Source organism: Taurulus bubalis (assembly GCF_910589615.1).
Source record: "Taurulus bubalis genome assembly, chromosome: 3".
NCBI lineage: Eukaryota > Metazoa > Chordata > Actinopteri > Perciformes > Cottidae > Taurulus > Taurulus bubalis.
In genome coordinates, this window is record NC_136591.1 from 33,850,656 (window position 1) to 33,878,273 (window position 27,618).

The 27,618-nt window shown below is 44.3% G+C and overlaps 3 protein-coding genes across 3 annotated transcripts; all 3 read left to right on the forward strand.

Annotated features, from left to right (window-relative positions):
• Positions 1 to 737: 737 nt before the first annotated feature.
• Positions 738 to 14,967, forward strand: dse (dermatan sulfate epimerase; the record flags this gene model as incomplete). The annotated part of the gene is made up of 5 exons (XM_079214654.1): positions 738 to 1,174; positions 4,628 to 4,881; positions 9,875 to 10,114; positions 11,136 to 11,343; positions 12,153 to 14,967. 5 exons carry the CDS (start codon positions 738 to 740, stop codon positions 13,888 to 13,890), a joined length of 2,877 nt encoding a protein of 958 aa, XP_079070780.1. The 3' UTR covers positions 13,891 to 14,967.
• Positions 14,968 to 16,939: 1,972 nt separating this feature from the next.
• ndufaf4 (NADH:ubiquinone oxidoreductase complex assembly factor 4) lies at positions 16,940 to 19,193 on the forward strand (the record flags this gene model as incomplete). The annotated part of the gene is made up of 3 exons (XM_079215525.1): positions 16,940 to 17,084; positions 17,218 to 17,309; positions 18,719 to 19,193. The coding sequence occupies 3 exons, from the start codon at positions 16,940 to 16,942 to the stop codon at positions 19,022 to 19,024; spliced, it is 543 nt and encodes a 180-aa protein (XP_079071651.1). The 3' UTR covers positions 19,025 to 19,193.
• Positions 19,194 to 25,639: 6,446 nt separating this feature from the next.
• On the forward strand, positions 25,640 to 26,860 carry gpr63 (G protein-coupled receptor 63; the record flags this gene model as incomplete). Its single annotated transcript, XM_079216351.1, has 1 exon — positions 25,640 to 26,860. The coding sequence occupies one exon, from the start codon at positions 25,640 to 25,642 to the stop codon at positions 26,858 to 26,860; it is 1,221 nt and encodes a 406-aa protein (XP_079072477.1).
• Between the last annotated feature and the right edge of the window lie 758 nt (positions 26,861 to 27,618).

Below are 27,618 nucleotides of genomic sequence, written 5' to 3' on the forward strand. Positions count from 1 at the left end.
GAGCTTTCCTTGTTTATTAAAAGGCAACAGAAAACACATGAACAGCCCGGACGGCTCGCTGCATTCGAATGGACCCCAGTCTAGACGTTGTTGAAATCACTACCAAAGGGTTTTCCAGCCGGCCTTTGCCAAGAGCTCCACTAAGGTCATGGAATTTACTCTCATGTTCAGAGCAGAGACGACGGGCCAACTCTTGTCTTTCTGTAGAGCACAGCGGTTGAGTTTAGGGGTTGTAGAGTAATGTTCCTGCAGTAATGGGTCATTTATGACCTCCAGGCCTGCTCGTCTCGCCATCTGGGTGTGCGTGGCTAGACTTGTCTGACCAGCTCAGAAATCAATCTCTGGAAGTGAATTTGAGGTAACACAGCGGGCAGAGCTGTAATACGATATCCTGATTTGGCTGTTATGTAGAAGTGAAGATTTTATGGCGGAAGGGTATAATTTTTATTTTTGGGAACTATAGAGAATTAAGAATATGAAAACTGTTGGTCTAAGTTTTAACGCCAATGGCTCCTACGTCATCGGACAGTAGTGTTTTCAGTTCTAGTCTCCATTACTATGAAACGCCTACATCATCAGGAATACAGCTGTATCTAATTATTCAAGGAATGCAGGGCTTTTGTAAGAAAAGACCGTGCAGAATATGGGCTGGCTTTCTCTAATCCTTCTCTTCCCCCCACTGTTCCCTCTCAGCTGAGCTCCTTCGGCGATGCCACAGTCCCCTGTCTGATGAGACGATGAGAACCCACACCCGCGGGGCCCCCACAGTCTTCTTCATAAGTCTGCTGTGGCCCCTGCTCGCCCCGGTGGCGGCGGCGGCGGAAGCAGCAGCGGAAGTGGACCCCAGCGTAGGAATCCCCTTCATGGGGGGAAACTACAATGGCCACCCCATGCTGTACTTCAACCGGGGGGATGTGGAGGAGCTGCAGTACGCGGCGGCAGGGACTCATCGGGACATGGCGAGGAGGATCCGCGAGGTTGGTGAAACCATGCTGGAGCACCCGGAGAAGTACCTGCCACCCTGGAGCCCCGCGGAGTTCAGCGCCCGCTGGAACGAGGTGTACGGAAACAACCTGGGTGTGCTGTCCATGTTCTGCGTGCTGTACCCACACAGGGCGGGCGCCCTCGACCTGGCCAAGGACTACATGGAGAGGATGGCGGCTCAGCCTAGTTGGTAGATTTTCTGTCTTTTCATTATTTTATTTACTGTCGCTACGAGAGCCTGTTTATTGTTGAGTATTGCGCATGAGAAATGTGAGCCGCCCTCCGCCCTGTTCTTTTTACAGAAATAGGTTTCCACCCCCATGTGTGTATCAACCGGGTATTAATGCTGAGTCCTCCTGCTCAGAGGATTTCTGGTCGGCCCCATCTCAGGAGTGTTACCTTTTCCTCTGTGGGCAGAGCTCTGGTGAAGATAAGTTTGTGCTCCGGGAAATATGTTTAGCAGCTGTGTGCCGAACATGAAAGGAAATGAAATGTTCAGATGTGAGCTGAATAGACCACTGCAGGGACCCGGGCTGAGGTTGAAGCTCGGGGTCCAGGTGACCGGACACGAGTTGACACCACTCTGCTCAGATTGTCATAATTATGTAAACCAGGGTTCAAATGGATACATGAAAAAAAAAAGCTCAGTCTACAGGAAAAAAAATTGGTATTTTTACGTTTCTACAAATAAAGGATATGTTGACGTTTTTGCATTTGGTAAAGGCAAAAAATGTAGTATATCTAGAGACCGTTATGGAAAGTTACGTGGTATAATCCTCCTTGGGTATAATGAGCAGTATAAGAAGCGAGAAAGCCGACCAAGGGCAGGTGGGAGGTGCGGACGGGTAAAACAAACAAAATGCAAACTCAAGACTTTCACCGGACTTTACGCTCGATACACAACATTGTTACCCTCGTTATGTAACGTCACACAGGACAGTCTGCTGAATGCGGTCGTAATTTATGGTTGTCATGTTATGTTTGTTACGTTTTTACCTTATTCTTTGAACACAAACCATCATCGTTTTTCTTCCCGATCGTTTTTTTTCTTGGAAGCGTCCTTGTCCTGTGGTTTGCAAAAACGTACAATGCCCCCCAAAGAAATCTGGCTAATGGGTTGTTGGATTTCTTGGAAGGGAGCATTGCCATGGTGGGATCAAATGAGCAAATTGTAGAGCAAAGAAAGAAGAAACTTTGAGCTTTGTTCACCTTTGAACGACCGATTTAAGGTCATCGGTAAACCAGTGGTGATCATTTCACCACGAACAAATTGCCACACATAAACTCTGGGCTTTTAGCTCATGCAAAAAAAAAAAAGAGAAACATCTTTGCCATACTGCACACCGTGAGAAGTACAACCAACAAGTCAGCTGAATCCATCCATTCAGCACAAATTTGAACAATCCTCAGGCTTTTCAGAGTCAGCCATGGCTGAACGGCATGCAGTCATCTGCCGTCGCCGGTGCTTCCTCATTTCCCTAACAATCTGATTAAGTTCAATGAACATTAGTTCTGCCTTCAAGTGCAAAGTGGCCTGAGAAGTGGATTACATCCATTCACTGCTCCCCAGCTCTCCACGGCTTTTATTTCAAAGACTATAGGAATGAAGGTCTCAGAAAAGACATCCAGTCCTGGGATCCATGGTAACCGTCTACTGTTCATTCACATAAGCTCAATATATAATATATCTGTAGTTACAGATGTTAGACGTGTCGTACTACATTTCGGGTTAAATACAGGTATTTACTGTCTACGTGCATCCTTTAGAGTGACTACTCTATTCCAACAGTTCCTCTGTATTCCAACAGTTCCTCTTTATTTCAGCAGTTCCTCTGTATTCCAACAGTTCCTCTGTATTCCAGCAGTTCCTCTGTATTCCAACAGTTCCTCTGTATTCCAGCAGTTCCTCTATTCCAACAGTTCCTCTGTATACCAACAGTTCCTCTGCCTCAAGTTCCTCTGCCCCAAAGCAGCCTCAAGTTACCCTCCTAAATCCTGATTGCAATAGTTTTCTGTTTATAGGCTGCTGTGTTGCCTCCAGTCATTGAACGTGTAGAGGGGCATTTGCTCCGCGGCACCTTTTCTAAGAGGTGTGGTGTTATTGTAATTTGCAGGACATTTTTCACAATATCGGTACGTGTGCCGCAGTGCAGAAAGGAGAAGCCACCGAGCATGTGTTTTCACAACTTAAGAACACACTGCGAGTTTTCTCCTTGGCCGCACTTTTAGAATGGTCACTGAACCTCTGAAGGCTCGCGCAGAGCGGCTGCAGGAATCAGTCAGCTGTGGTATTCATGACCTTCAATTATGTCTCCGAACGGCTCCATCAACCATGTTGGGCTGGGGAACTTCTACTTTGTGGTATACTGGTGTGCCTGCTTCCTCTTTTTTTTTTTTTTTTCATACACAGTCTGTACAAACATACAAAAGTGTGATTTTGTGGGCTTTGGCGTGATTCAATATACAGTCCACCTGTGACTTGGCATCCATTTTATAATCGCATTCCTTACGGGCAAATTGCAGCATAAAGAAGCAACCCATTTGGGGTTAATCTGCATGAGCAGACAGGAAGTGGTTTACAAATAAACCTCAGTTGCATTTAACATGTGGAAGCAGTGTATTACCAACATCAAGTTTATGGTCTAGTCTATACTTTCTTTGCCAGTTAATGCTTTAAACCTTTGGGGTTTAAAAAAAACCTCAACAACAACTGAAAAGAGTGAATCTAAAATTATAATTCATGCACTCCAATTATTAACTTGTGCTCTTGAAGTAAAGGAACATGACAAGGTTCAAGGTTTTTATTTTGCCATTTGTGCCTAAACCAACAGTCCAGACACATTGGACTTTTTTGTGCAGGGCTCTCTTCAGTCAACAGTTTTGGAAAAAATGTAAAACATTAAAGGAGCTTAACATTTTGACACGTGTGCTGTTCAACAAGTCGAATTAAGATAAAACAAAAATAGGTTTCAGTTTTATAGATTGTCTGAGGTCTGACGAGTGTCACTGTTTATTTTACACTGCGTTAGTGTTAACAACTAGGAAAGAACGGGTTAACAGCTGTGCTTTAGTATTGAGATGCCAGCCAGAACCCATCTGAATGTGGTCTGAGCGAGCGGATCTTAATGTGTTCACAGCTGTTCTTATATGTGTCCATATGTATGTATAAGCTGTACTTATATGTGATCGGCGCCAGGTTTCATCCCCACATCTGAGGTTCCTCTTTTGATTACACAACACCTTTCACTCTTTTACAACACCAACACTTAAGCACCCTTAAAACCCACAGGAGTCAGCATTCTCAGATCCCAGCGCCCCGTTAACCAGGAGAGAATTTGCGCACACTACACTTTTAATGTCTTTTTATTGGTGAGCAATGGTGCAGCACTTGTGGTGCACGCTGCTACTTAGCATCTTTATTTTTGCTTTCAAAGGGAATATACGTTTTACAGCTGTGGTAAGGATAATTAAAAAAGGCTTTGCAAAGAAAAAGGCCTTCTTGTTCATGACGAACATTTTCCAGGACTTAACTTTTAAAGAGTGAAAATTTGACACCTGATTACCGTTGAATGTTTATTTTTCCATGTGCTCCACATATGTTTAAGGCCTTGACTTAAGCCTCACGTGGCTGTTTGTGTTGCAGGTTGGTTAAAGATGCTCCCTGGGATGAAGTTCCTTTGGCGCACTCTTTGGTCGGGTTTGCCACCGCTTACGACTTCCTGTACGAGTACTTGAACAAGGGCCAACAGGAGCGGTTCCTCCAGGTGATCGGCAACGCGTCGCGTCTGATGTACGAGAAGTCATACGTCCGAGGCTGGGGGTTCCAGTACCTGCACAACCACCAGCCCACCAACTGTGTGGCGCTGCTCACAGGAAGCCTGGTTTACATGACCCAAGGTTAGTGGATATTATTATTATTATTATTCATGCATTTGAAGTTTGATTGTATAGAGTTCTATTAGAAAATGACCCTACTTCTCACTTGATTTATTACCTCAGACATGAGTTTATGGTCTCAATCTCTAGTTCCAAGTCTTCTTCAATACAGCATCATAAATGATGGTTCCATTTAGAGTAAAATAGACGATAAAGCAGGGTATGCTTTAGGGCGGGGCTACCTTATGATTGACAGTTGTCGGGTGTTTTCGTCTTCCAACTGTAACCCTTTCAGTGTGTTTTTAAGCTTATGAAAGCTAATTGTAACTTTTTTTGTTTGCCTAAAAATGAGTTTATTCAGCATTAGGTTGTACTTAGCTCCCTCTCGTGTCACTTCTGGTTCCAAAAAAACAAGTGTTGTGTGTAAAGAGCAAGAAACCTTTACAATTAGTGGTTAAGATTGTCATACAATTTAATAGAGATATTCATATTCCTTTCAGGAGGATTCCCAGATGTTTACAGATGTTTTCATTTCTTTATATATTTTATAAATGAATGTATAACCTCTTCACTCAGCAAGGGAGCTCATTCCAGTCTGTGTGGGAGCTTTAAGGGTTAGAAGCCTGCCTTGCTCAGCATTAAGAAGCTTCAGCTCAACTAAAGGAATGCCATTAGTTTTTTACTATGGAGGTTTAGTCTCAAAGTCTTATGGCTGATTCAGAGGATTTTGACCCTACTAAGGATGCAGGTGTGGAGGGAAAACAGTCAAATAAATGTATATTTATATGCCTCAGCGACGGCCATAGCCAGGGGCATTGTGTTTTTCGGACAGACCGACAGACAGACGTCGCCGGACGTGAATGTGAAGTCATATTTGCTCCCTGTGGCTTGTTTATAGAGTCAGTTAAGGTTGATTGGGCTGTAACTGATATTTATTTTCATCATTGATTAACTAATGTTGTTTGAGAAGCTGGAACTTGAAATTGTTTATCATAATAGCTGACAAATTTGTTGTTGTTTAACTGATCAATCAACTAATCATTTCAGCTCTACGGGCAAGTTTGACCTCATTTTTAGAAAGTAAAATAAAAAAATAATCCAAAGGAGTTGCGGATGTGAATTTTGTGTCCTGGATTATTCCTTTGATTTCTGTGGGCAATTAAAGCACTGATGGTAACGACTGAATCAGAGGCGATGCACAGGCAGTTTGGTGATGTCTTCGTAGTTGTGGTCTTGGCCGTTCTTGAATTGAATCCGGAGTCCTCTTTGTCTGAGACGGAGACAAGAACCAGTTCCTTACTGCAACAATGCTTCTAGCCTACATGTAGAAGCGTGACTGTTGGTCTTTGTGATATTTATCCCGCCCCGCTGTCATACTCAGCGACAGCCCATCACCTGGCCTTCAGACTGCATATACATATATATACATATATATGCTACAAGACATGTCTTGTCATTTTCATGGGGAGACTTGCAAACCTCAGTCCGCTTGTGAGAGAAACTTTGACTGGAATTTCAGTGTCGTCAGCCTGAGGTCAGCTGTCATAGCTGCACATAATCCTTTTGTAATTGTTCTCCAGATGAGGTTCTCCACATGACTCTGCAGCACTCCCATTGTGAGACCTGACACAATTATTCACCGCTGAACAAGCCTCTTCGCCACAATATCCTGCACTAAATATTTTGAGTAGCAGGCGGCAGAGAAAGGCCATCAGGAGGTGAAACGCCTGCAGTGCTTTGCCCCCAGGGATTATGATTCCTGGCACAAAAGATCCCAGTCCTGACGTGAACTAAATGGCAGCTGGCTTACAGAGAACCGCTGAGGTCACAGTGGTTTTATTTGAGGCTTTCTTTTTTTGGTCGAGGGCAACAACAGGCGCAAACCTCAGTGAACACGGACTTCTACTCGCTTCATTACGTTTTGTGTCGAGCCGAGGAAAAAGTGAGTTTGCTTTCCCGTCTTTGTTACTCAGGGGAAGGGCTTGTGCTCAGCCACTGCTCCGTTTATAACGAGTTTTATTTTGCTTATAGTGGGGCTTTACAGCAGACCTCAAGTGGAGATGATGATATTGTCGTACCGAGCAAGGGTGAGAAAATTGCTTCTTAAAAGTTTGCTGGCACATGATGCACTTGATGCACATGTCTCGCCGGACACTGTGCAGAGGCCCGCCGGCATTCCATTAGCGTATATGTATCATTAATTTCCTGTGCAAAGGGATGACATTACGTCCAAATATTATTGTGCTAAAATTCCTGAGAATAAATGGAAAGTTTCCAATAAGCACTACCGGGAGAGAAGAACAAACTCTTGTCTTCTTCATTGGCTATCTGACACAATCTTTCAGCTAATTGCTGACTTTTTGGAGCAGTTTTTTCCCTTAATCATTCTCTTTCGTGCCCTAAAATAACTTTCTCTTCCCGTGAACAGCCGCTCACTGAAATTACAAAATACCCATGCATGTGATTGGTTCTTCGGCAGCGCGGACCGACTCAGATAAACACAGAAGACGGCAGCAGCACATTCCAGAGGCAGGTGTTTTTCTGTTGCTGTCGCATTGAAGCTGAACTGTGCTCGGTGCACCCACACTATCCTTTTTTTTATCTCCATCCAATGGGTAGCAGCATTTTGCCTCAATAGCAGCAATTTCAACACTGCTTCCCCAAAAAACTCCTTTCTCCCTCCCTTCCCTCTGTTACTGCTTTTGATAGAAAGCAGCACTACATGGATGCACCTCCCCCGCAATTGAGCCGTCAGTTCTCTGGAAAACATGTCCTTCATTACTGACTGCCCCGCCCCAATGTGAAATGGATCGGAAAACACAAATAACACACTCCCTGGTCAGTGGGAATACAAGATCCTTGCAATTGCACACCAACCCACGTGTGACAAGGAGCAGAGGGCAATGTCCAAGAGCGTTGTTGGAAAATAGCAAATCCCTTGACCTTTCGCATTCCTCTGGACATAATGTGTGCTGAGGGAGGGATCTGTGGGTGTCCAGACTCAGCACCCTGGCTAACAGCATGGGAGACAGTCAGGCTTAAGCCCTCAGCCTGACAGCAGCAGTCTCTGCTAGACATTAGGCAAACCAGCCTCATTATTAGACAGTGGGAAAACAGAGGAGCTGTAAACCACGTGCGTGCGATGCAGTTTGCCTGGTATGTGTTTCCCCATTCATTGTGGGTGAGCGTGATGACCCTCTTTTTCTTTTTCTTTCTCCTTTTTGTTGAGGTCCTTGGTATTCCAGTAATCGCTGTGTTGTAATTGTTTGTTCAGAAATTGTGTCCTCGTTTGCCTTGGATCTTGTTTTCGATGACATTGGACTTTCAGGACACTTTGTTCGGTCATATTTTTTACTGACGTGCTGCTGGAAATCTAAAATGCGTAACTGTCTGTGTGGCAGAGGGTTTTAATCTCAGGAGATGTCTCCTTTACACGCAGGTTCTGTGGTTCCCGTCAGCTCTGTGTGGCTTTTTAGCCTCTTAAGTAGAGGTAAAGGGCTAATTCTAAGGAAAGGAAAACAGTGATTATAACGATGCAGTTTCAAAGTAGCTTCCCCAACAGTGTATTGTCAAGTTAGCCAAAAAAAAAAACCTCAGACAAACATCTCGTATTTTCAAATTGTTCCTGTGCCTTCCAGAGGCCACAGAAAAAAAAAATATGATTTTGTTTTCTTGAACCAGATTGTTTCGCAGACACAGACAAATTGTGTTCACTATTCCTAGAAATATCATGTTTTTTGCTTTTGAGGAAAGTTCTGAAGGGGTCTCAAGCTGCTGAGCTGCTTATGGAGGTTGGCCCTAGACTGTGTGAGCGCTGGTGACGCTCTGTTTGTGTAAATATGGTCTTTGTGCGTGCCAAGACTTCCTGTTTGATGGTAAATACCTGCTCTGTGTAGACCGGCCGTCCCCAAACCAAACACCGCTAGGGACGGCTCCAGTGGGCGGGAGCCGGCCAGTTACCGCCGATGGCCCCGGGATTCCTCCATGAACTGAGGCCGGAGTGTTCATGTGGTCGCCTGTTCTCATAGTAAAGTCTATGTGTGTGATCCAGCGGTGTGCGAGAGAGTATACATGGTGTAGTGTGCCATGGAGGTGTCATGCTTTCCATAGCCACAGGTACATGTTGTGTGTGTGTGTGTGGGAGGTTTCTTTAGGTAACAGACTTAAGAAGCTGTTTTTGAATTCATTCCATCAGTGACATCACACACACACACACACACACACACACACACACACACACACACACACACACACACACACACACTATAAAAATAGTGTCGCCAGTCACTTTGTAATGCAGGTTCTCTTATTTTGAGTTCTGTTCTCGAAGCACTTTCATGGCCCCTGCTTGTAAAGAGGATTACTGCGCTCCCATTTTGGAGAAAACCGTAAAAATGGATTATGTATGTTGTGTAATACCTTTGTGCAGCCTGTCTGATTGTAAGCCAGGGTGATTCTGATTAGGTTTTTCAGTGTGAACATATTCATGATGTAAAAACCGCTCCCTGTATCAGATTAAATAAATCTACGTAGAGACAATGTAGTTCCTCTTTGTGCCAAAGGGACATCTTTTTCTGCCTTGAACAGAGTAAGTGATAAACGGAAACAAAAAATGAGAGGGGGTTCTGTCTAAAGCTGCACTTAAAATGTGCAGAGTGCAATTGCGCATACTTTCAAAAACCATATCAAATAAGTGGATGTGGATCTTTAAGTATCTGCCATCAGAGGACGCTGAAGATGTCAAGCATTTTCCTTTTGAACCAATAGAATGTCAAGATAGGATATTCCTGTGGTTAGTTCATTGATTTAAGGATATGAATCTGTTAACTAAAGACTACCAGAAGGATGGGAAAAACACCGTCACACAACCAAAACTCTGTGATGTGTTTTCGGGAAAATGTTTGTCAGCTGTTCACTATTCCAGTAGATGGGCAGAAACGGACCAAAAGTGTGATCCAGGGCGTTCTCACACTGTATTTAACCTGTGAAACCATCTCAACTTCCTGTGTTCCAGGTTACCTGCAGGAGGCCTACCTGTGGACCAAGCAGGTCCTGTCCATCATGGAGAAGTCCATGGTCCTTCTGCAGGATGTGACGGATGGCTCCCTGTATGAAGGAGTGGCCTATGGGACTTACACCACCCGCTCTCTGTTCCAGTACATGTTCCTGGTGCAGCGCCACTTCGCCATCAGCCACTTCGACCACCCCTGGCTCCTCAAACACTTCGCCTTCCTGTACAGGACTATACTGCCGGGTAACTGTCACTCCGCCTGCTGTGGCCAGCTGGCCAGCAGTGTTGTTTTTGCAATTTAGCTTTATCCCAGAAGTTGGATATATTAGGTTCACCATAGGCCGGCTGCCACTTTGGAGACTAGCTCCTCTGAACCGATATGGGGGTATGCATGCGTGTAGTTATTACCTTCCTGGATGCATTTGCTGAGCTGAGACCTGCAGGGATACACAGTGTCTTGGGAGTTTCGTCTGTCTGAAGGTCAGGCGGAAGGGCAGCAGTGGGGGAGGGGCCCCCTAGATCAGGCTCGGACATTTGGCAGCCCCCTGCCAACTGTTTCTGTATTGTGGCCGAGCAGCACCGCTGCACCTCTAATTACATCACCAGGAGGTGCCTTGGATCCGGAGCCACAATAGCAGCAGGAATGTGCTGAGAGAGGCTTAAGACTCAAGTCCAAGCATTACTGAAAGGGGTTAAAATATCAGTCCAAGGAAGAGCCTCAGTGGATAAATGGTTAGAGCCGATGCCCTCTCTCCTACCGTCTGCTACCTGCCTCTTCACTATCAACTGTCCAATCAAAAATAAAATAAAAAGTAATGTCTTCTTTGTTCAGCGATGATCAGGGCGAAGAGAATTTACTCGACCGAGAGTTTCTGTTGTGATTTATGTTCTTGATTGTTTTTGGTTGACAAATGATTGGCTGTGATTACATGCTGTAGTTAATGTAGCTGGTTTTGTAAGATCCCTCTCAGCTCCAGAGAGCAAGGTCTTCCCTACATAATTACAGACAACAAAACCGTGTGAACAATTATCGCTTGTTTGGGACTGAGTGGGTCACAGAGAGTGTGTGTGTGTGTGTGCTTTGTGTGAATCTGCATATTGTTTGTAAGTGATATTTTCATGCATTGTTTGCACTGCAGACTTCAACATCCATGTCGGAACATCAGCATTTTATCGCTCACGTTGAACCCTTTGTGAATATTTCTGCGTGACCTCTCTGGGAAAGGCCGCCACTTGACGCTGCTCTTTTTCCCGGCCTCCGCAGGATTTCAGAGGACCGTGGCCATCGCAGATTCCAACTACAACTGGTTCTACGGGCCGGAGAGCCAGCTGGTCTTCTTGGATCGCTACGTGTTGCGCAACGGCAGTGGAAACTGGCTGGCGGATCTGATTCATCAGAACAGGGTGACGGAGGGGCCAGGACAGGCTGGAAAGGGCCAGCGATGGTGTACTCTTCACACAGAGTTCATCTGGTGAGCTGCTGGATTTACTTTCATAATAGGAAACATATGAAGATGAGTTTTCTTTTTGTTTTTGCTGTTTAGAGCTATTATTAAACTACTCTATTTGTATCTAAGTACCTCGCATTCCTTCATTTCTTATATCCGTTGACTTGCCACGGTCGAGATATTTGAATCTAGGGCTGCACCTAATGATTCATTGAAGATTAATTAATTGAAAAATAATGACAAATACAGAGCATAAAAAGGGGATATCTTGTATTTTCAACTGTTCAACTGTCAAAAAATATATGAAAGAGGCAAATCCCCCAGGGACAGCCAATGGTTAGCTTTTTTTCATTGAAATCAATTCTCTACAAATTGATTACCTGACTGATTTTCTCAGCTGTATTTGAATCCCAGCTTTATCCTCTAAAGAATGAAAGCAAAATGAGGCAGCCAAAGCTCACTAATTAACACATTATATCTTTCTATGGACAAAAAACAAAAGCAGCACATGATGCTACTACAGGGTGTGTGGCGCGCAAGAACTGTTTTTTATACAGACGAGCGTATTCTTATTCTCTATCTTTGAGAGTGGTTTTAATCGTGAGATGTACTATAGATCTCACAGCTTTTCTCTTTGGGTTGCCAAAAGGCATTGTGGGAAAACGTAGGGAATCGCATAAATAAGTGGGTTCACCAAAAACGTAAATTGCAGCACGTCATCACTGCTGAAAAACCTTTAAACTGATGAGACTTTCCATCAGTGGTTGCTTTTGATTGATGTCCGCCCTTGTAATTTATCCACCTGATATCCGTCCTCTCTTGGTGTCCCACAGGTACGACCCAGGACTGATTGCCAAGCCTCCGTCAGACTTTGGAACATCCCAGCTCCACTACTTTGAGGACTGGGGCGTGGTGACGTACGGCAGCGCTCTACCTGCAGACACCAACCGCACCTTTCTCTCCTTCAAGTCTGGGAAGCTGGGGGGACGCGCCATCTTCGACATCGTCCACAGGAACAAGTACAAAGAGTGGATCAAAGGGTGGAGGAACTTCAACGCCGGCCACGAGCACCCCGATCAGAACACTTTCACCTTTGCGCCCAATGGTGTCCCGTTCATCACCGAGGCGCTGTATGGACCCAAGTACACTTTGCTGAACAACGCGGTGTTGTTCAGCTCTGCGGTCTCAGGGAGCTGCTTTAAGCCGTGGGTTGGACAGGTCACGGAAGCCTGCGACTCCAAGTGGTTGAAGTACAAGGTGGGGCTGGCGGCCGACGCCCAGGGCAAAGTCGAAGCCGCGATGGAGAGACAGGGAATGGTCTTCATCCGAGGCGAGGGGCATTCCGCTTATAACCCAGAGCTGAAGATCAGGAGCTTCCAGAGGAACGTGCTCCTTCTTCACCCACAGCTCCTGCTCCTCGTGGACCACATCCACCTGGACCCAGACAGCCCCACCCGGGCCACGAGTGCCTTCTTTCACAACACGGATCACCCGTTCCAGAGCACAAAGGTAGATGGTGTTCACGGAGCGTTTGTGTCGCACGGGGAGGATAAGTATAAGATGTTTTGGATGGATGACACAGGCTACAGTAGCAAAGGAGTGGTAGGTTATTGGAATTACCCTCGAGGGTACCCGTACAATGGCTCCAACTATGTGAACGTCACAATGCCATTGAGGTACCCCCACACCAGGGTGGCCTACATTTTCTTCGGACCAGGCGTGGACGTACAGAGCTTCAGCCTGCGGGGCGACGACCAGAGAGTGGATATTTACCTGGCCACTAAGGATCACACGTACACCATCTACCTGCTGACCGGGGAGCTCACCAGCAAGCCTCTGTTCGCCATGGTGCTGGTGGACCACAAGAAGATCGTGTTCGAGAAGGCGGCGGGCGTGGAGGACGGCTCTCCCGAGGAGGTGGAGGAGTACGTCAACGTGATGGAGGACAACCTGCAGCACGTCAAGCCCGTCTTCCAGCAGATGGAGAGGCACATCCTCGGACAGGTTCTCAACACCGCCAGCTTCCGGAAGACCGCAGAGCGCCTCCTCCAGTTCTCCGACAAGAAGAAGACGGAGGAGGTGGTCGAGAAGATGTTCGCCATGTCTAAGAAGCAGGGCAAGGGCAAAGGGGGGAAGAAGGTGAACCTCGGGGAGAAGCTCTCTGAGAGTCTGCCGGACATTTTTGCACAGATTGAGGTGAACGAGAAAAAGGTGCGGCAGAGGACTTCAAAGCGTACGTACGAGGACAGTCCGGAGGAGGGCGAGGGAGCCTTCATGGATTACGCGGACGGCCGCAAAAACAGAAAGGGGGCCTTCGTCAAGGGCCGTAAATTCAAGGAGGTTCACATGGTGGCCACGGCCGGGAGCGAGGGTCTCTCCAACACCGCCTCCTACATAAGACTGTTTCTCCTCCTGAACACCGCCACCTTCTTTCTGCTGCTGGCTGTGTTACTGACTCGCTTCCAGAGAGGGCGGAGTTTGCACACGCAGAGATGCTTCTACACCATCCTCCTGATCGACTGCTTCATCTTACTGTACCTCTACTCCTCTTGCTCTCACGCGCAGTGTTAACGTCACGAGCCGGCCCGAAGAGGGCGGGGTTTCGTGCAACGGCAGATCGAACGGCGCGTTGTTCGTGGTGAAGTAAATGCTGCACCCCACACCTCAGTCTGAGCCGGATCTTATGACACAATATTAAAGGGGACAGTTTTAGAAACTCAAAAAAAATTGAGAATCTGAGATTTCAAGAAATGTTTGAAATATTTTGAGAATAAAAAGTCATGTTGTGAGAATAAAGAAAAGAAAAAAGTCACAATGTTGCATCAATATAGCCTTTCATGTGATGAGATTCTCATTTGCTCTCATATCGTAGTGATACGCAGGCTGCCAGCTTTAACTGGTCAAGTTAGTGGTGTGACTGGGCTGAAAATCTAGGTTTCATCTATGGACACAAAATAGATTTTAGGACATTTTATTGTAAATTGACAATCATATTTTACCTTTTCTAGAAATTACCACACTATTCATATAATATTATGCATTTTATTCTCATAATATTATGATAAATATTACTTTATACTACTATTGCAATTTTAATTGTCTTGATATTTTTTTGGTTTATTTTTGCTAGAAATCACTTCTCATTATATTACTTTTTCTATTTTATTTATATAACCCTAAATTATAAATTTGCCTCATAGGCCTTAAGGATAGTAATATATATATATTACAACCTCTTTCTCTTAATATTGTGACTTTTTCTAGAAATGACAACTGTATTCTCATAACATTCTGACTTTTCCCCCTCAGAATATTATAAGTAAATTCTTAAACTCTCCCTTTTTTTTTTTTTTTACTGTAGCCCAAATACTCGTACAGTCTACCTAATGGGTAGCAGGAAAAACAACTGATTCCAAATAGGAATCGATGAATAGCCGAGATGAAACCAGACCACCTCTGGTGTATTAAGCTTCTGTGGAGCTTTAGAACCGAGTCTGTGTGAAGTTTGTCCTTTGTTGTGTTCAGAGGTCCTGCCTTGTGTCAAAGGTCTCAAGGTTAGCCACTATGATGCAGTCGCCACATCTGTGCTTGAGATTCGTCCTGTCTACATGGAAATACATTTAAATGTATATATGTGAAAGTGAGATATATTTTTATGGTTGTTTTTTACCATTTGTAAATAAAATTACTACATGCATAGGTATGCATTCCTTATGTGTTGTTCATGCTGGCTCACACACACACACACACACGTACGTGCAGACGGAGACTCTGATATGACGTGAGTGCGGCATTAGTGCCATTTTTTTAATTTTTCATTATCTCTCATTCATTCTTCTCGAAGATGTATGTCTTTAATCTTGAGTATTTGTATTGTCGTGATGACCGAAGCCTTCTTATAACACTGGATCCAATATTAAAGGCTGCCGTTTGTTTTACTGATGAGAGGAAATGAAATAAGGAGTCCGTCTGGTAACTCCACCTGAAGGCATTTATTTGGCTTCACTCGTAAAGTTAACAAAAAATGCACACGACAATGTTGTATATCTTTTCAAAATGGCTGGCGTACCTCCTTCAAGATAAAGATAAGGTGAATGCGGAAATAGCAGGGAAGATAATCAGGAATGTTCATTAATATTAATTAAATGTATTTGAGCTCTGCGGTGCGGAGGAAGATATGCAGACAATACTTAGATTAGAGTTAGTAGATGCATTCATTGCTGGTTTGGGTCTGAACTTGGGAAAAGGTTTACTATAAGACCATGTGGTGGTCATTCAATAGCTGAGGTAAGAATGTACACAACCTGTTGTCAGACAAACAGAGTAATTCACTAAGCCTGTCTGAGCAGCGATGGAGTTCTGAACAGTGGAAGGCTTTTATTTAATGTGGATGCTGACACACATCTGTTTTAACTCTTCAAGTCAACAGTCTAGACACTCGACTCCTCCTCGACCCTCAGGCCTCACATGCGACGACGTGCCTCGCAGCCATCTTTTTTTTTTTTAAGTGTTGCCAAATCCACTTTAATAAAAAACGTGCAAACAACCACGCAAACATCAGGGTTCAGTACTGTATCTTATAATAAATTTCCACAGTACAATAAATGATGTCTGTGTACCTCTGAGTTGTGTGTGCACAGCTCTGGTGTAACCGGGAAACATCATTGGCTGAGAGCCTCTGGCCTTTTGGTGACTTTCATCAGCTCTTAACTCAGAAGTCGTACACCAGTTGGTGAGTGAGTGAAATGAAAAGAATTCCTTTCCATTCCTCTTCTCATAGGAAAAATGTATGCGGTGAGTTGTTTTGTTATGATTGAGTAGACCACTTCCAGATGTGCTCCATATGTCCTCCCTTATGTAAAAGGTGACCTGTGCTGCCTGGTCAGAGCACCTGGGAAGTAATAATGGATTTATTGACTTTGTCTCTCTTACAAATGAATCCTCGTTGTGTCAAAAGAGCAGAGCTTCAGCTTGTTTTTCAAATTGGTACTGATAAACCGTGGACCTCAGAACAAAGACAAACTTTTTTTTTTACGAGGGTATTTTGAATGTGTTACAATATGAAATTCTGCCATCTGCTGGTCGTGTAACTGCTCATTTAGTTTTAAACAGTAGACTAAAAAAACATGTAAAGAAGGATCATAGTATTAGGTTTTTTTAATTTAATATCTCCAATAATATATATAAATCATGAGATTTATACTTATGACATTATAAAAGCTGAGCTTCCTTTTGCTATATCATCATTTTTAATTTGATAAATAAGGTTAAATTAAGGCCTACTTTCTCAGAACAATGTATTTTCTCATGTATGTGACTTGTTTCCTCATAATTATATTTCATGAGTATCTTATAGTTGTGATTGTATCATCATTCTTAACATTTATTCAGTTTTTTCTTCCTCCCCTTTCTGAAATCTGTTTCCATAATAGATTAAAAAAGAACAGACAATAGAGCCAATTGTTTGTTTAGAAAACAAGGAATTGGTCAACAATACACGTTTCCCGCCAACAGGCGTCGCTGCTCATTTCTGCGTTCGCCTTTCCACCGCGAGTTGAACCTTCTCGCTTACCGTCGACAGTTTGACTAAACTTTATTGTCATCGGCGAACTCTCATAACATGTCAAGCATGGGGGCACGGGTCGCACGTATGTTCCGAAATTTCAACCTGGAGAACCGCGTACACCAAGAAATCTCCAAGGAAAAGCCGCGCGCGGCACCGCGACACGAGACCAACTTCCCGCCGTCCGCTGAAGGTTCTGAAGGTGAGCGTCCGAAACCTCTGCTAACTTACTGTCTCCTCCGGGTACACACCGGGTTGATAATGAACAATTAGGCTTTAGGAATGAAGGCTCGGGGGAAGCCTCCCTGTTGACGATGCTGTGCCGTTTGTTTCAGCTGTGGAGACGGCAGTCAAGCAGAAGAACGACCCTCTGCTGTCCCTCCTGAAGTCCGTGTATGTGGAGTCGAAGGATCCGGCAGCGGCAGAGGTCAGACCGGGACCCCGACTGTGTCGCATGTGTAAATGCCCCTAATGACGGATGCTGCTCTAGATAATTGACTTGATTCATTCGATGACCCGTATTATTAGCCTGTGGTCCATGTCACAATATTCCCTGTTACAGATTACGTGAATGACATTTGCAGTCAGGAAGTAAACATGAACCTGAGCTTTTACCTGGGAATGCGGTTCCTTTTTAAATGTCTATGGTGGCCCATAAGGAACATTGTTGGTCCCTTTGCTCACCACGCCGAGTCTGTAGGTGTGCTGCATATGTTTGAAGCTGAGGTCACTGCTGTTGCTCTGCATACAGCTGGCTACTTCAAGTGAAGAGCAAAAGACACCCCTGTCCCCTGATCCAAAAAACACGTAGTGTCTCCGTGTAGCCCAGTTAAAAGCATATTGATAGAGTATGAAGTGTGGTTTGTGATGTGGGGTGCAGTAAAGAAACCTCAGAGGCCTTGGCAATAAGTAACTTACTGTAAACCTGATAGCTGCACTAACAGCTTTGGCCACTTGAGGGCAGCGCTGCGCAACAAGTTTGACATCACACTATCTCGACATATTATGGTCCTCATGAAGTGGACTTTGCTAGCCTAGCGCAGGCCTAACGCTGTATTCACACCAAACGCAAAACACATTTATTTGTGTGTGCTGATTACACAAATTTGTGCCAGTCGGCACGAACAATTTGCCTCATTCAACTCGCGCAAAAAATGTCCGTGACGATGTGTCTAATTATTTAGTTAAATTATTAACATTGCTATCGCATGATCTTAACCCATTAGCGTATTGCGCTTCAGCTGTTGGGTGGACTGGAAGCTTCAGTGACTCACCGTCGCCTCTAGAGGGTGCTAGTGGTATTACAAGACAGAACGTGCGGGGGCTAGCTAGTTAGCATGCTCATTTGAGTAGTTCACTTTCAGTAGGTAACCTCTTCTCATGCAGTTCATGATATTGGTTTTGTTTTATGTTTAAATGCATTGCACCTTTTTTTAAAGATGTTCTTCTCAAAACTTGGCACACTAGGTATTTAAACCTTGCCCTAATAATAAATTTCATTTTTAAACACACTTTTCTTTCAGAAGAAACTCAGAGTGCCACAGAGCCAATATATAGTAAAACTAAAACATGGTTAAAGCAACCCCTAATAAAAAATGACAAATTAATAGCGGACAAGGAATCAACACAAGGTAAAAAAAATATAGCGTTAGTAGACGAAGAATACATGTCACTATGGACCATATCCAAAGCAGATTTGATCGATATCCAGCCATTATTTTGTGGGATAGCTTTGTCACAAAACAAGGCGTCGGTCACAGGGAAACCTCTTCTACTGTTTAAAAAAAAGTATTGGGGATTTCAGTCCTTTTTAGACTCCTTTCCTTCTGCTCACAGGACTCTAAGGACGTGGCAGCGGATGAGGCGGCGGAGCGTCGGCCGCTGAGGTTCAGCTTACCGGGGGGACCTTACAGCCAGGTGGAGCTCACAGATGTCCCAAAAGGCAAGCTGACCATCGCGGAGGCCCTGAAGGCCCTGGGCAGCCACCAGCGTCAGCCTCAGACGTGGACGCCGGGGAAGATCGCTCAGGAATACGCTCTGGACTTGAAGGACACCAAATCTCTTCTGGAGTTCTTCATCCCCTTCCAGGTTCACATCATACCGCCCAAGACTGCAAATGCCAAGCAGATAAAGGATTCGTAGGACTGGATTGTACAGTAGACAAAATATGAGCAGACTTATTTATGTGCGTCGTGAGAGCGACCTGACTGTAACTGATTGAGTTTCTCAAGCCTCGAGTTTGTACCTGATATGTAGGTGGGATCACGGGATCCTGTATGTCTAACAAAGAAACATGAAATCAATAAATATGTACCAGTATTTTATTTAAAACATTTTGTCTTTATAGTCCCTTTGCTGATTCGTCAGATAAAATACAATAAATAGTATTCATACTAAGGTTCCCACATTTTGAAAGAGCCCGGAAGGTCCCAATTTTTATTTTATTTTAACATAAGTAAAAGATTCTTTGAAGCGGTTTAACATCAGCATACATGTTTATCAGTTATTTACTTAGCTGAGCAGTCTGTCTACTTTCTGATCCAATCCATGTTAAGGTGTTACTAAGCCCCAGGGTTTTGGCTGAAGTGCCTCTATTGTGGAGCATGGAAAGGTGTTTGTGTCGTTTCCCCACACAGACACCTGACCATAAAGTCTCTTGTGCTAACACGGACGTTATTGTTCCTCCACTGGCAGTTCCCCAGTAGATGTCCCGGACGGGTTTTACTGGGATAAAGAAAGAAAGAAAATATGGTCGGTAGCTAACAAAGTCTGATTACTTTTCCACCCTGGATTCAATTAAGTGGTAAGCAAACAGTGGCCTGTGGGCCAAATCCGGCCTGTCGGCAAACATACTGGTCCCCTTGACGAAAGATAAAATGTAGATCATCATCAGTTATAGAAATCCAAGATGACATCAAATAGCATTGAAGATTTGCAGAAATAGGGTGTTGGTAGCTGTGCTTATATCAAGTACAGTTGTTGCTGCACATACGTACACTTATTTTATTATTTGAACTAAATATTATTTTGTTATTCGTGCTATTGCAGGTGTTGCATCCCTTTTTATATAAAGTGGTTGTCATGGGTATGTTTCCTCAGCTCAACCACTGCTGCACTTTAACCAGAAACCACCAGTGTTGTGCTTTAATCATATTAATATGATGTTCACAGACGGGCAGTAATTGACATTCTGATAACGCTGAGCTCACTTTTGCCATAACAGGCTCCATTTGTCATCTTTGCCACCCACCACGCACGTGCCCAAAAGAAAGCGCTTCCTCCAGCCGGGGCCACGCCCATTTGGATACTTTGACGTTTCTATTGGACGGCGCTCAAAACGGGGCGTGTGCAACGAAGAGTCCGCTTTGCCCATGCGACTGGCCCCCGTGGGTGTCAGTTATCGCTGCATACAGAGCTGCGTCAAGCTAACTAGAGAGAGCACGAATACCGCACAACGCGCCGGTATGTCCCTTCAAAATAAGAGCAGAGAAATAAACTCATAAATATGCTGAGTGGATCTATGCTATAGATATATATTAAATACAAAATAGTGGTGTGTCTGTCTCCAGAACATAACGGTTGAATAGCCTAGTAACTGTCATAAAATCCTTTTTTTATGTACATATTCTGGTTGATATTATATACAATACATTCTTTCTACACTGGCCCTTTCATGCTGACTATGCAGCTGTTACTCAGAGAAGGTATTTGTGCACTTTTACTTAAGTAGCCTACTTTAGTTGCCTAGTATGTGCAGCCATGGTTATTTTTAAATTGTTCATTCCCTTCACTTCACACACTTTTACTTACTTTGATTGTTTTAAGATAAGATAAGATAATCCTTTATTAGTCCCGCAGTGGGGAAATTACAGGATTACGGCAGCATTGGTCACAAGTGAATAAAAGATTTTAAAAAATCAAGTAATATAAATAAACAGTAATAGAGAACAATAAAAAACAGTAAAGAAGAATATTAAACATACAGACTGAATACAAATGTATATAAAAATACTTAAACGTATTGCACGTGTTGGATATTGCACCAGGTGAGTGACCAAAAAAGTGTCCGTGGTCTACTGAGAGCCCAGCGTATTGTTTTCATAAAAACTGTATTTTCAAAGCAATGATATATTTAGTTTGAAAAACACATCGCTCTCAGCTGGCAAAAGTCCTTACATGTGCACAACTGTGAAATGTAAATGTATGCCCATGTTATTAAAAACTCAAATTTTGTTCCATCATTGCCCAGAATATGACTTGATCCTCCTCAGTAGCTGTCGTCTTGTTTCTTCCTCATGTAAACAGCTGCCTATTATTATTTAATTTTTTACAAGAAATGTCCACTTAACCCGAAGCAGTGGCTGACATTTCTCATTTGCGTTTCTGAAAGAGCTGTGAGGTTCTTTGAAGGGTTCTTCAGAGTCGACTCTGGATCTACCCCCCCCCCCCCGCCTTATTTTGAAAAGTCCAGACCGGAAGTTGTGTTTGTGTACGCTCGCGCGCTTTGCCGCGGATCGAGCCAGCCGAAAGTGAGCGTAGTTTGTAACAGTGTGGCGATCGTTTGGACCGCACAAATCCAGCAGATATAGCCCCGGTACTCGGTGCTGGAGGAGGGGCCGCTCACATCTGGATGAAGGGAAAGGAATAAAAAAAAAGAAGAAGCTTAATATTCCTCCACCCCGGAACTAAACTAAAACCCAGCTCTCGCGCTGCACACAAAGCGAGACGAATGCGGATTCTACTTTTCCTCCGACTCCAGTTGTGAATGTAGCGGCGCCGCCGGAGGTCTCGCTTGGTGATCCAAAATCCCACAGCAACAGGGCCTAACGTTGCATATTTTTTATTTTTTTGGGGGGGGGGGAGGAAAAACCATCACCGGCCTTCTTGTTTGGGAGAAGAACTGCTTTCTGGGTCTCGACTGCGAACACAGCACCTTCTGGACGGAGAGATGCACCATTCGGTGGCCTGAGCCCTGCAAGCCGCTCCTGAACTTCAACACGGGGGATGCAGCAGGTAATGTCAACAACACTCAATATTGTGTATTATAGCAAAATGAAGAACACCCACTCGTCTCGTCCACAGACACCTTTGTAGCAAACTCCATGAATCCGTGAATCGATGTTTTTTTTTTCTCTCGTCTCGACCATTTTGAAGCGGTTCGAATCCCCTGAAGGATCCGGTAACGCCGTCAAAACAAACGGGAGAGAGAGAGAGAGCTGCCGGGGTTTTGGCCCGGATGGCTCCTAAGTGAAAGCCTGCTCTGAATGAGGTGGCATCCTATTTTGCATTTTTATTTGATTGTATTTCTCTCTCCAACATTCGAGTTATTTTCCCGACTCTCCTCGCGGATGTATTGACCCATCAGGTGCTGCGATGCTCGGATGGGATTTGACCGCGCGGATCTGGTTCAGTCTGACTCCATCATCATCATCATGTGTCTCACAGATGGCCACTTGCTGTTAGAATATATCACAGTCCCAATACAGACCTGGGTTTATGTGCTATGCATAACAACACGAGCCGAACTTCATATAAAAGAAGTGAACAAAAAACTGGGCTTGGTGCCAACACAATGCAAACACAACATGGAGAATGAAATGACTGTCGCTCAACCCCTTGAACCGTGAGCGTCTTCTAGTCTAGAGGCTGGATACCGAATCGTGACGTTTGATCACGTGCTTAATACTAAATGATGAAGTGGTCTTTAATGTAATTGAAAGGTTTTTGCTTTGAAAATGAATGCATGTGGTTTGAATCCCCTTCTTAGAAGTGTTGTCCAGGAGGCAAGTTTTTGCAAATTCTAAAATAAGATTTTTGAAAAGGTTCCACAAACATTTTAGTGTGTAGTATTGAAGAGGACGCTAAAATGTGTTCGGTGATTTCTGTATCTCCAAAAGTAGAGAAATCAATACAGATTTTTGTAGACGTTGACTGCAAAAGTTTAAGATCAATAATAGAAATATTCCAAAGCTTTAAATTCGGTAGTTGATGAACTTCACCAACAAAATTGAATTCATATTATTATTATTAGAATATTGTTATTTTTCCTTTCCCTCCAGAGAGACTTTACTATACAATCTGCTGTCAGTGAGCATCTCCATTGACTCACTAAATATTGGTAAATATGCAGAAACGGTGCTTCATTCAGTGAGGCAGACGGGGGTCAAAGCCACCAGGAATAAATCTGGAATAAATCTGGAATAAACCAGGAATAAACTGACAGGTTGTTATTGTCATAAACAAATAAATCCCACCGCCGTGGGCTAATATGCAGGTTTTCCAGCCCACAGTTTGTCGTCTCATTAAACGTCCTATTGATTCAAGGTGACGAGACGCGAGAAGCTCTCGGCTTCATCCTCCCTGCGACACCTCCGTTGCATAATTGCGTTACCACGTTCAGTATTTGAACAATTCCCAGTGTGTTTTGAACGCCAAGTACCGGAACATCCTTTTTTCTTTTTCTTTTTTTTTTTTTTAACTGCGTATTTACATGATTGCTTGAGGGATGAAGTGGCTATTTTAACATTTCCGGGTCACCCCACAGCAGGTAGACTGCAGTCTCGTGACCCGCGAGGCCCGTGTCCTTTAGAAAACAAGATGCTGTGTGTGTGGATGGAACAGGAAGTAGGCCAGGAATAAACCGGCTGCCCTCATTCAGCGGGTCGTCACTGTAACGCTTGTCGTCATCATGCGATGTGAATAAAGCAAAGTCTTGCAGCTTCGCTGCTGCCGGCCTGCTTATCTCCTCACTCCGGCCTTTTGCCACCCGACTGTCTTGGTGACGAGGAGATAACACTATTTGTGGAATGACATATCCAGGTACCAGAGGTTTCAAAATGGCTACCATTAAAGACACAACAGGCACTGTTCTCATAATAATTGCCTCTAATTGCTTGTTTTTCACACCCACACAGATTCATCAAAACAAAAACAAAAAGTAATTTATCTGCAAATAAATCACTTAGTACTTACAAATGAACTGTTATTCTACACGGCACATTTATTTTTTGGCATTTTCTGCTCGTTGTAAATGATGTCAGGCGGCCTGAAATAACATATCCAATGTTTATACAAGGATAAGGGTTTTTATTGCAGTAATTGACTTGTCCCCGGTTGAGCATTGGCTGTTGGTTGCTGGCAGCAGTTAAGAAAAGCACTTTAAGAAGGTTTATGATCACATGTCAGGCAAACAGGTGTTTAGGGGTGTGTTTTATTTAAAAAAAGGCTCAAAGAGTTGGGTTAATAATACAAAATAAAAGCACATTGGTATATATTTAAAAAAACGACTTTCAAAGCTCTGCTTAATGCACAGATATACCATTTGATATTGTTCCTTTCATCTCTCTCGCTCACGTTTAGAGTGAATACGTGTTACAAACTATTTTCATTTTTATTTACTGTGTAACATTAAAATGTCAAATTGTGTTTGAACTTGCTTGAAAAAGAATACTTCATCTCCAAAATGACCGTTTGTAGATCCCATGAGACTTTGACTCCTTGAAGAAGACGTTCTCTCGCCTCCACGGTGAACGGGGAGTCTCAAAAACCAGAAAAGTCCTGAAGAATCTGATTTAACGACAGTAAAACTAGACCAAAACATCCGTTTACACACTCTCACACAACTCTCTTGCAGTGTAACCCGACTCTCGGTTATCCTGTTTGTTTTAAATCCATGCGTTTGTGAGCATACGGCTGGATTTTGTAATCTTCCATCCATGTGGATGCATGCGAGGAAAAAAAAAAACGCTGTTCTCCTTGAGACTTTTAGGTAACATGGGGGTTGAGTCATTTAAATACAAACGGTCATTCCAGGTCAGAGTATTCAGCCTACAGACATGTTCTTTAGATGTAGAGAAGACAAAGGGAAGACTTAAGTGTGCGAGTTACACGGTTCATTTCATCTTTAATCATGACATTGTATTTGAATCCCTCATGCTTTGATAGCTACCAAATTCTCTTCTGTTTAAAGGAAGGAAAGTAGTCGGCATAAAAATAAATCAATTGGAAATGTCTGCAAAGCAAATTCAAGCACTTTGAGCGCTATGTTTCATCTAAACTCTGCCTTTAAGTGCTGAATGGATCACAGGCTCAGTCAATACAAGTTTAATGGCTGTTTTTGATTGAAATAATGTTGGTGAGATCTGGTCTCACAAGCTCTTTCTTTGATTTACTTGCAGGGTTCTTACGGTCATGGAAAACCTGGAAAAGTCCTGGAATTTTAAAATGGTTATTATTTCCAGGCCTGGAAAAGTCCTTGAAAAAAATAAGAACCCCAAAAGGTTTTGGAAAAGTCACGGAAATGTGTTATATTCATGTGTTCATTTACACTGAGTTTGAAATAATTAATATGCTTTTAAAAGAAAGACGCTCAAAATATAAGCAGGCGTACATACAGACGTCTATATAAATGTTTATTCTTTTAATCAAACTATTGACTCTCTTTTATTTGTGTCATTAATGTAAACTGTATGCTTTGGAGTTCTCATTGTTAGTTTAAATACTACATTTTCTCACTTTTTCATGTTAACACCGAGATTTCACAAAATGTTTGGTCATGGAAATTTGGTTCAAAGTCATGGAAAAGAATTTCCATTGTTCAAAATATGTACTTGGCAGTCACTACATTCTTCTGCACACCTTAGGGTCTCGCAGCCATGAAGACGCTGCCATGTTGCGCGAGTCCGGGAACATCAGCGCCGATGGCATCGCGTTCGCCGTGAGCTCACCAGCGACGATGCCCGTTCGCCCTGGGGAAGAATGGTTCACTCCACTACCGCTCCGCTCCCGGAGGCCGGGGACGTCAACGCCAGTCTCTGCTGCCTCGTCGCGGGGCTGCTGAACCTCTCCGAGAGGCCGTCGTCCGCGGAGAACGCCTCCATGGGCTCCCGGTCGCCCCCGGAGCCCGTCACGCCGACGGCGGAGCCCCCGGCGCGCCCGCCGGGCGTCGGCCTGCCGCTGCAGGTCTTCTTCTGCTTCGCCATGGTCGCCATCCTGCTGCTGGCCCTGCTGGGGAACATGGTGGTGTGCTTGATGGTGTACCAGAGGTCGGCCATGCGCTCGGCCATCAACATCCTCTTGGCGAGCCTGGCGTTCGCCGACATGATGCTGGCCATCCTGAACATGCCCTTCGCTCTGGTGACCGTCATGACCACCCAGTGGATCTTCGGGGACGTTTTCTGTCGCGTTTCGGCCATGCTCTTTTGGTTCTTCGTGATGGAGGGCGTGGCCATACTGCTTATAATAAGCATCGACCGTTTTCTTATTATTGTCCAGAAGCAAGATAAGCTGAGCCCACAGAGAGCGAAAGTGCTCATCGTGGTCACATGGGGACTCTCTTTCATTTTCTCTTTCCCCCTGGCGGTCGGCTCCCCTCCCTTACAGATCCCCCCCAGGGCCCCTCAGTGTGTATTTGGATACAGCGCCGAGCCTGGTTACCACACCTACGTGTTGGTAATAATGCTCGCCTTCTTTTTCCTGCCTTTCATGGTCATGCTGTACACGTTCATGGGGATCCTGAACACCATCCGCCACAACGCCATCCGCATCCACAGCCACCCGGACAGCATCTGTCTGAGCCAGGCCAGCAAACTGGGCCTGCTGAGCCTCCAGAGGCCCTTCCAAATGAACATTGACATGAGCTTCAAGACCCGTGCCTTCACCACCATCCTCGTCCTCTTCTCGGTGTTTACAGTGTGCTGGGCCCCCTTCACCGCCTACAGTTTGGTAGCGACCTTCAGCGACGGCTTCTACCACAAAGACAGCTTTTTTCAAATCAGCACATGGGTCCTGTGGTTGTGCTACCTCAAGTCGGCCCTCAACCCTCTCATTTACTACTGGCGGATCAAGAAGTTCCGCGACGCCTGCCTGGACCTGATGCCCAAGTACTTTAAGTTTCTTCCTCAGCTGCCGGGCAACACGAAGAGGCGCATACAGCCGAGCGCGGTGTATGTGTGCGGGGAGCATCGCTCGGTGGTTTAAAGGAAACGTTCACCCTTGAGCACTGTTAAAAACACATATTTTACTTCATGTACTTTGCAGTTCTGGACCTGTTTTTGTTGTTTGGTGGTTATACTTCTGTTGGTTGTGTGTTCAGAGCGAAATCAGCACTGCATTGGAAAAAAAAAAGAGGAAAAGGGGCTGAGTTGGTGGGTGGGGGCCCTGTTGCTATGGGTACCAGTGAGAAAATGAACTACAATCCGGGAAGTTTTGCTTTCTGTCAAACATCGGTGGGACCAAAACATTTGTTCACCGTGGTTTTTATGATATTATTGGATAAAAAAAAAAAACTGTACATACTTGAAATCTTACTTGAAGACTATTAACATGATTTTCTACAAAACCCAAAAGCCAAATGTGACAAAATATTAAAGTAAAAAATAGTTTTTACAAATCTGAAGACACAATATAGCCACTGAGTTCAACACCCAGCTCTACCTGAACGCGTCTTGACGGCCGCGAAGGAACTGGTAGAATTGGACTGTTCTCTTGACACGATAATCGATGAGCGTGCGCTTTGATTGGCCAGATGATATTGTGCAAGAGTTGAGTCAGGGTCAACTTTCTTTTTGCATTTCCTTGCTCCATTCCTGTGCATTGAACCCCCTGCAGTGTTGTCATGCAGTGCTAATGTCGGTCTGACTTCCTGGGTTCAACAACAACTCGGATGTGTGTGAAGATTCTCAGTAGGTCATCAGTTAGTTTGGTCAAAGGCAGCTGGACTTCATGTGTGGAAGGAC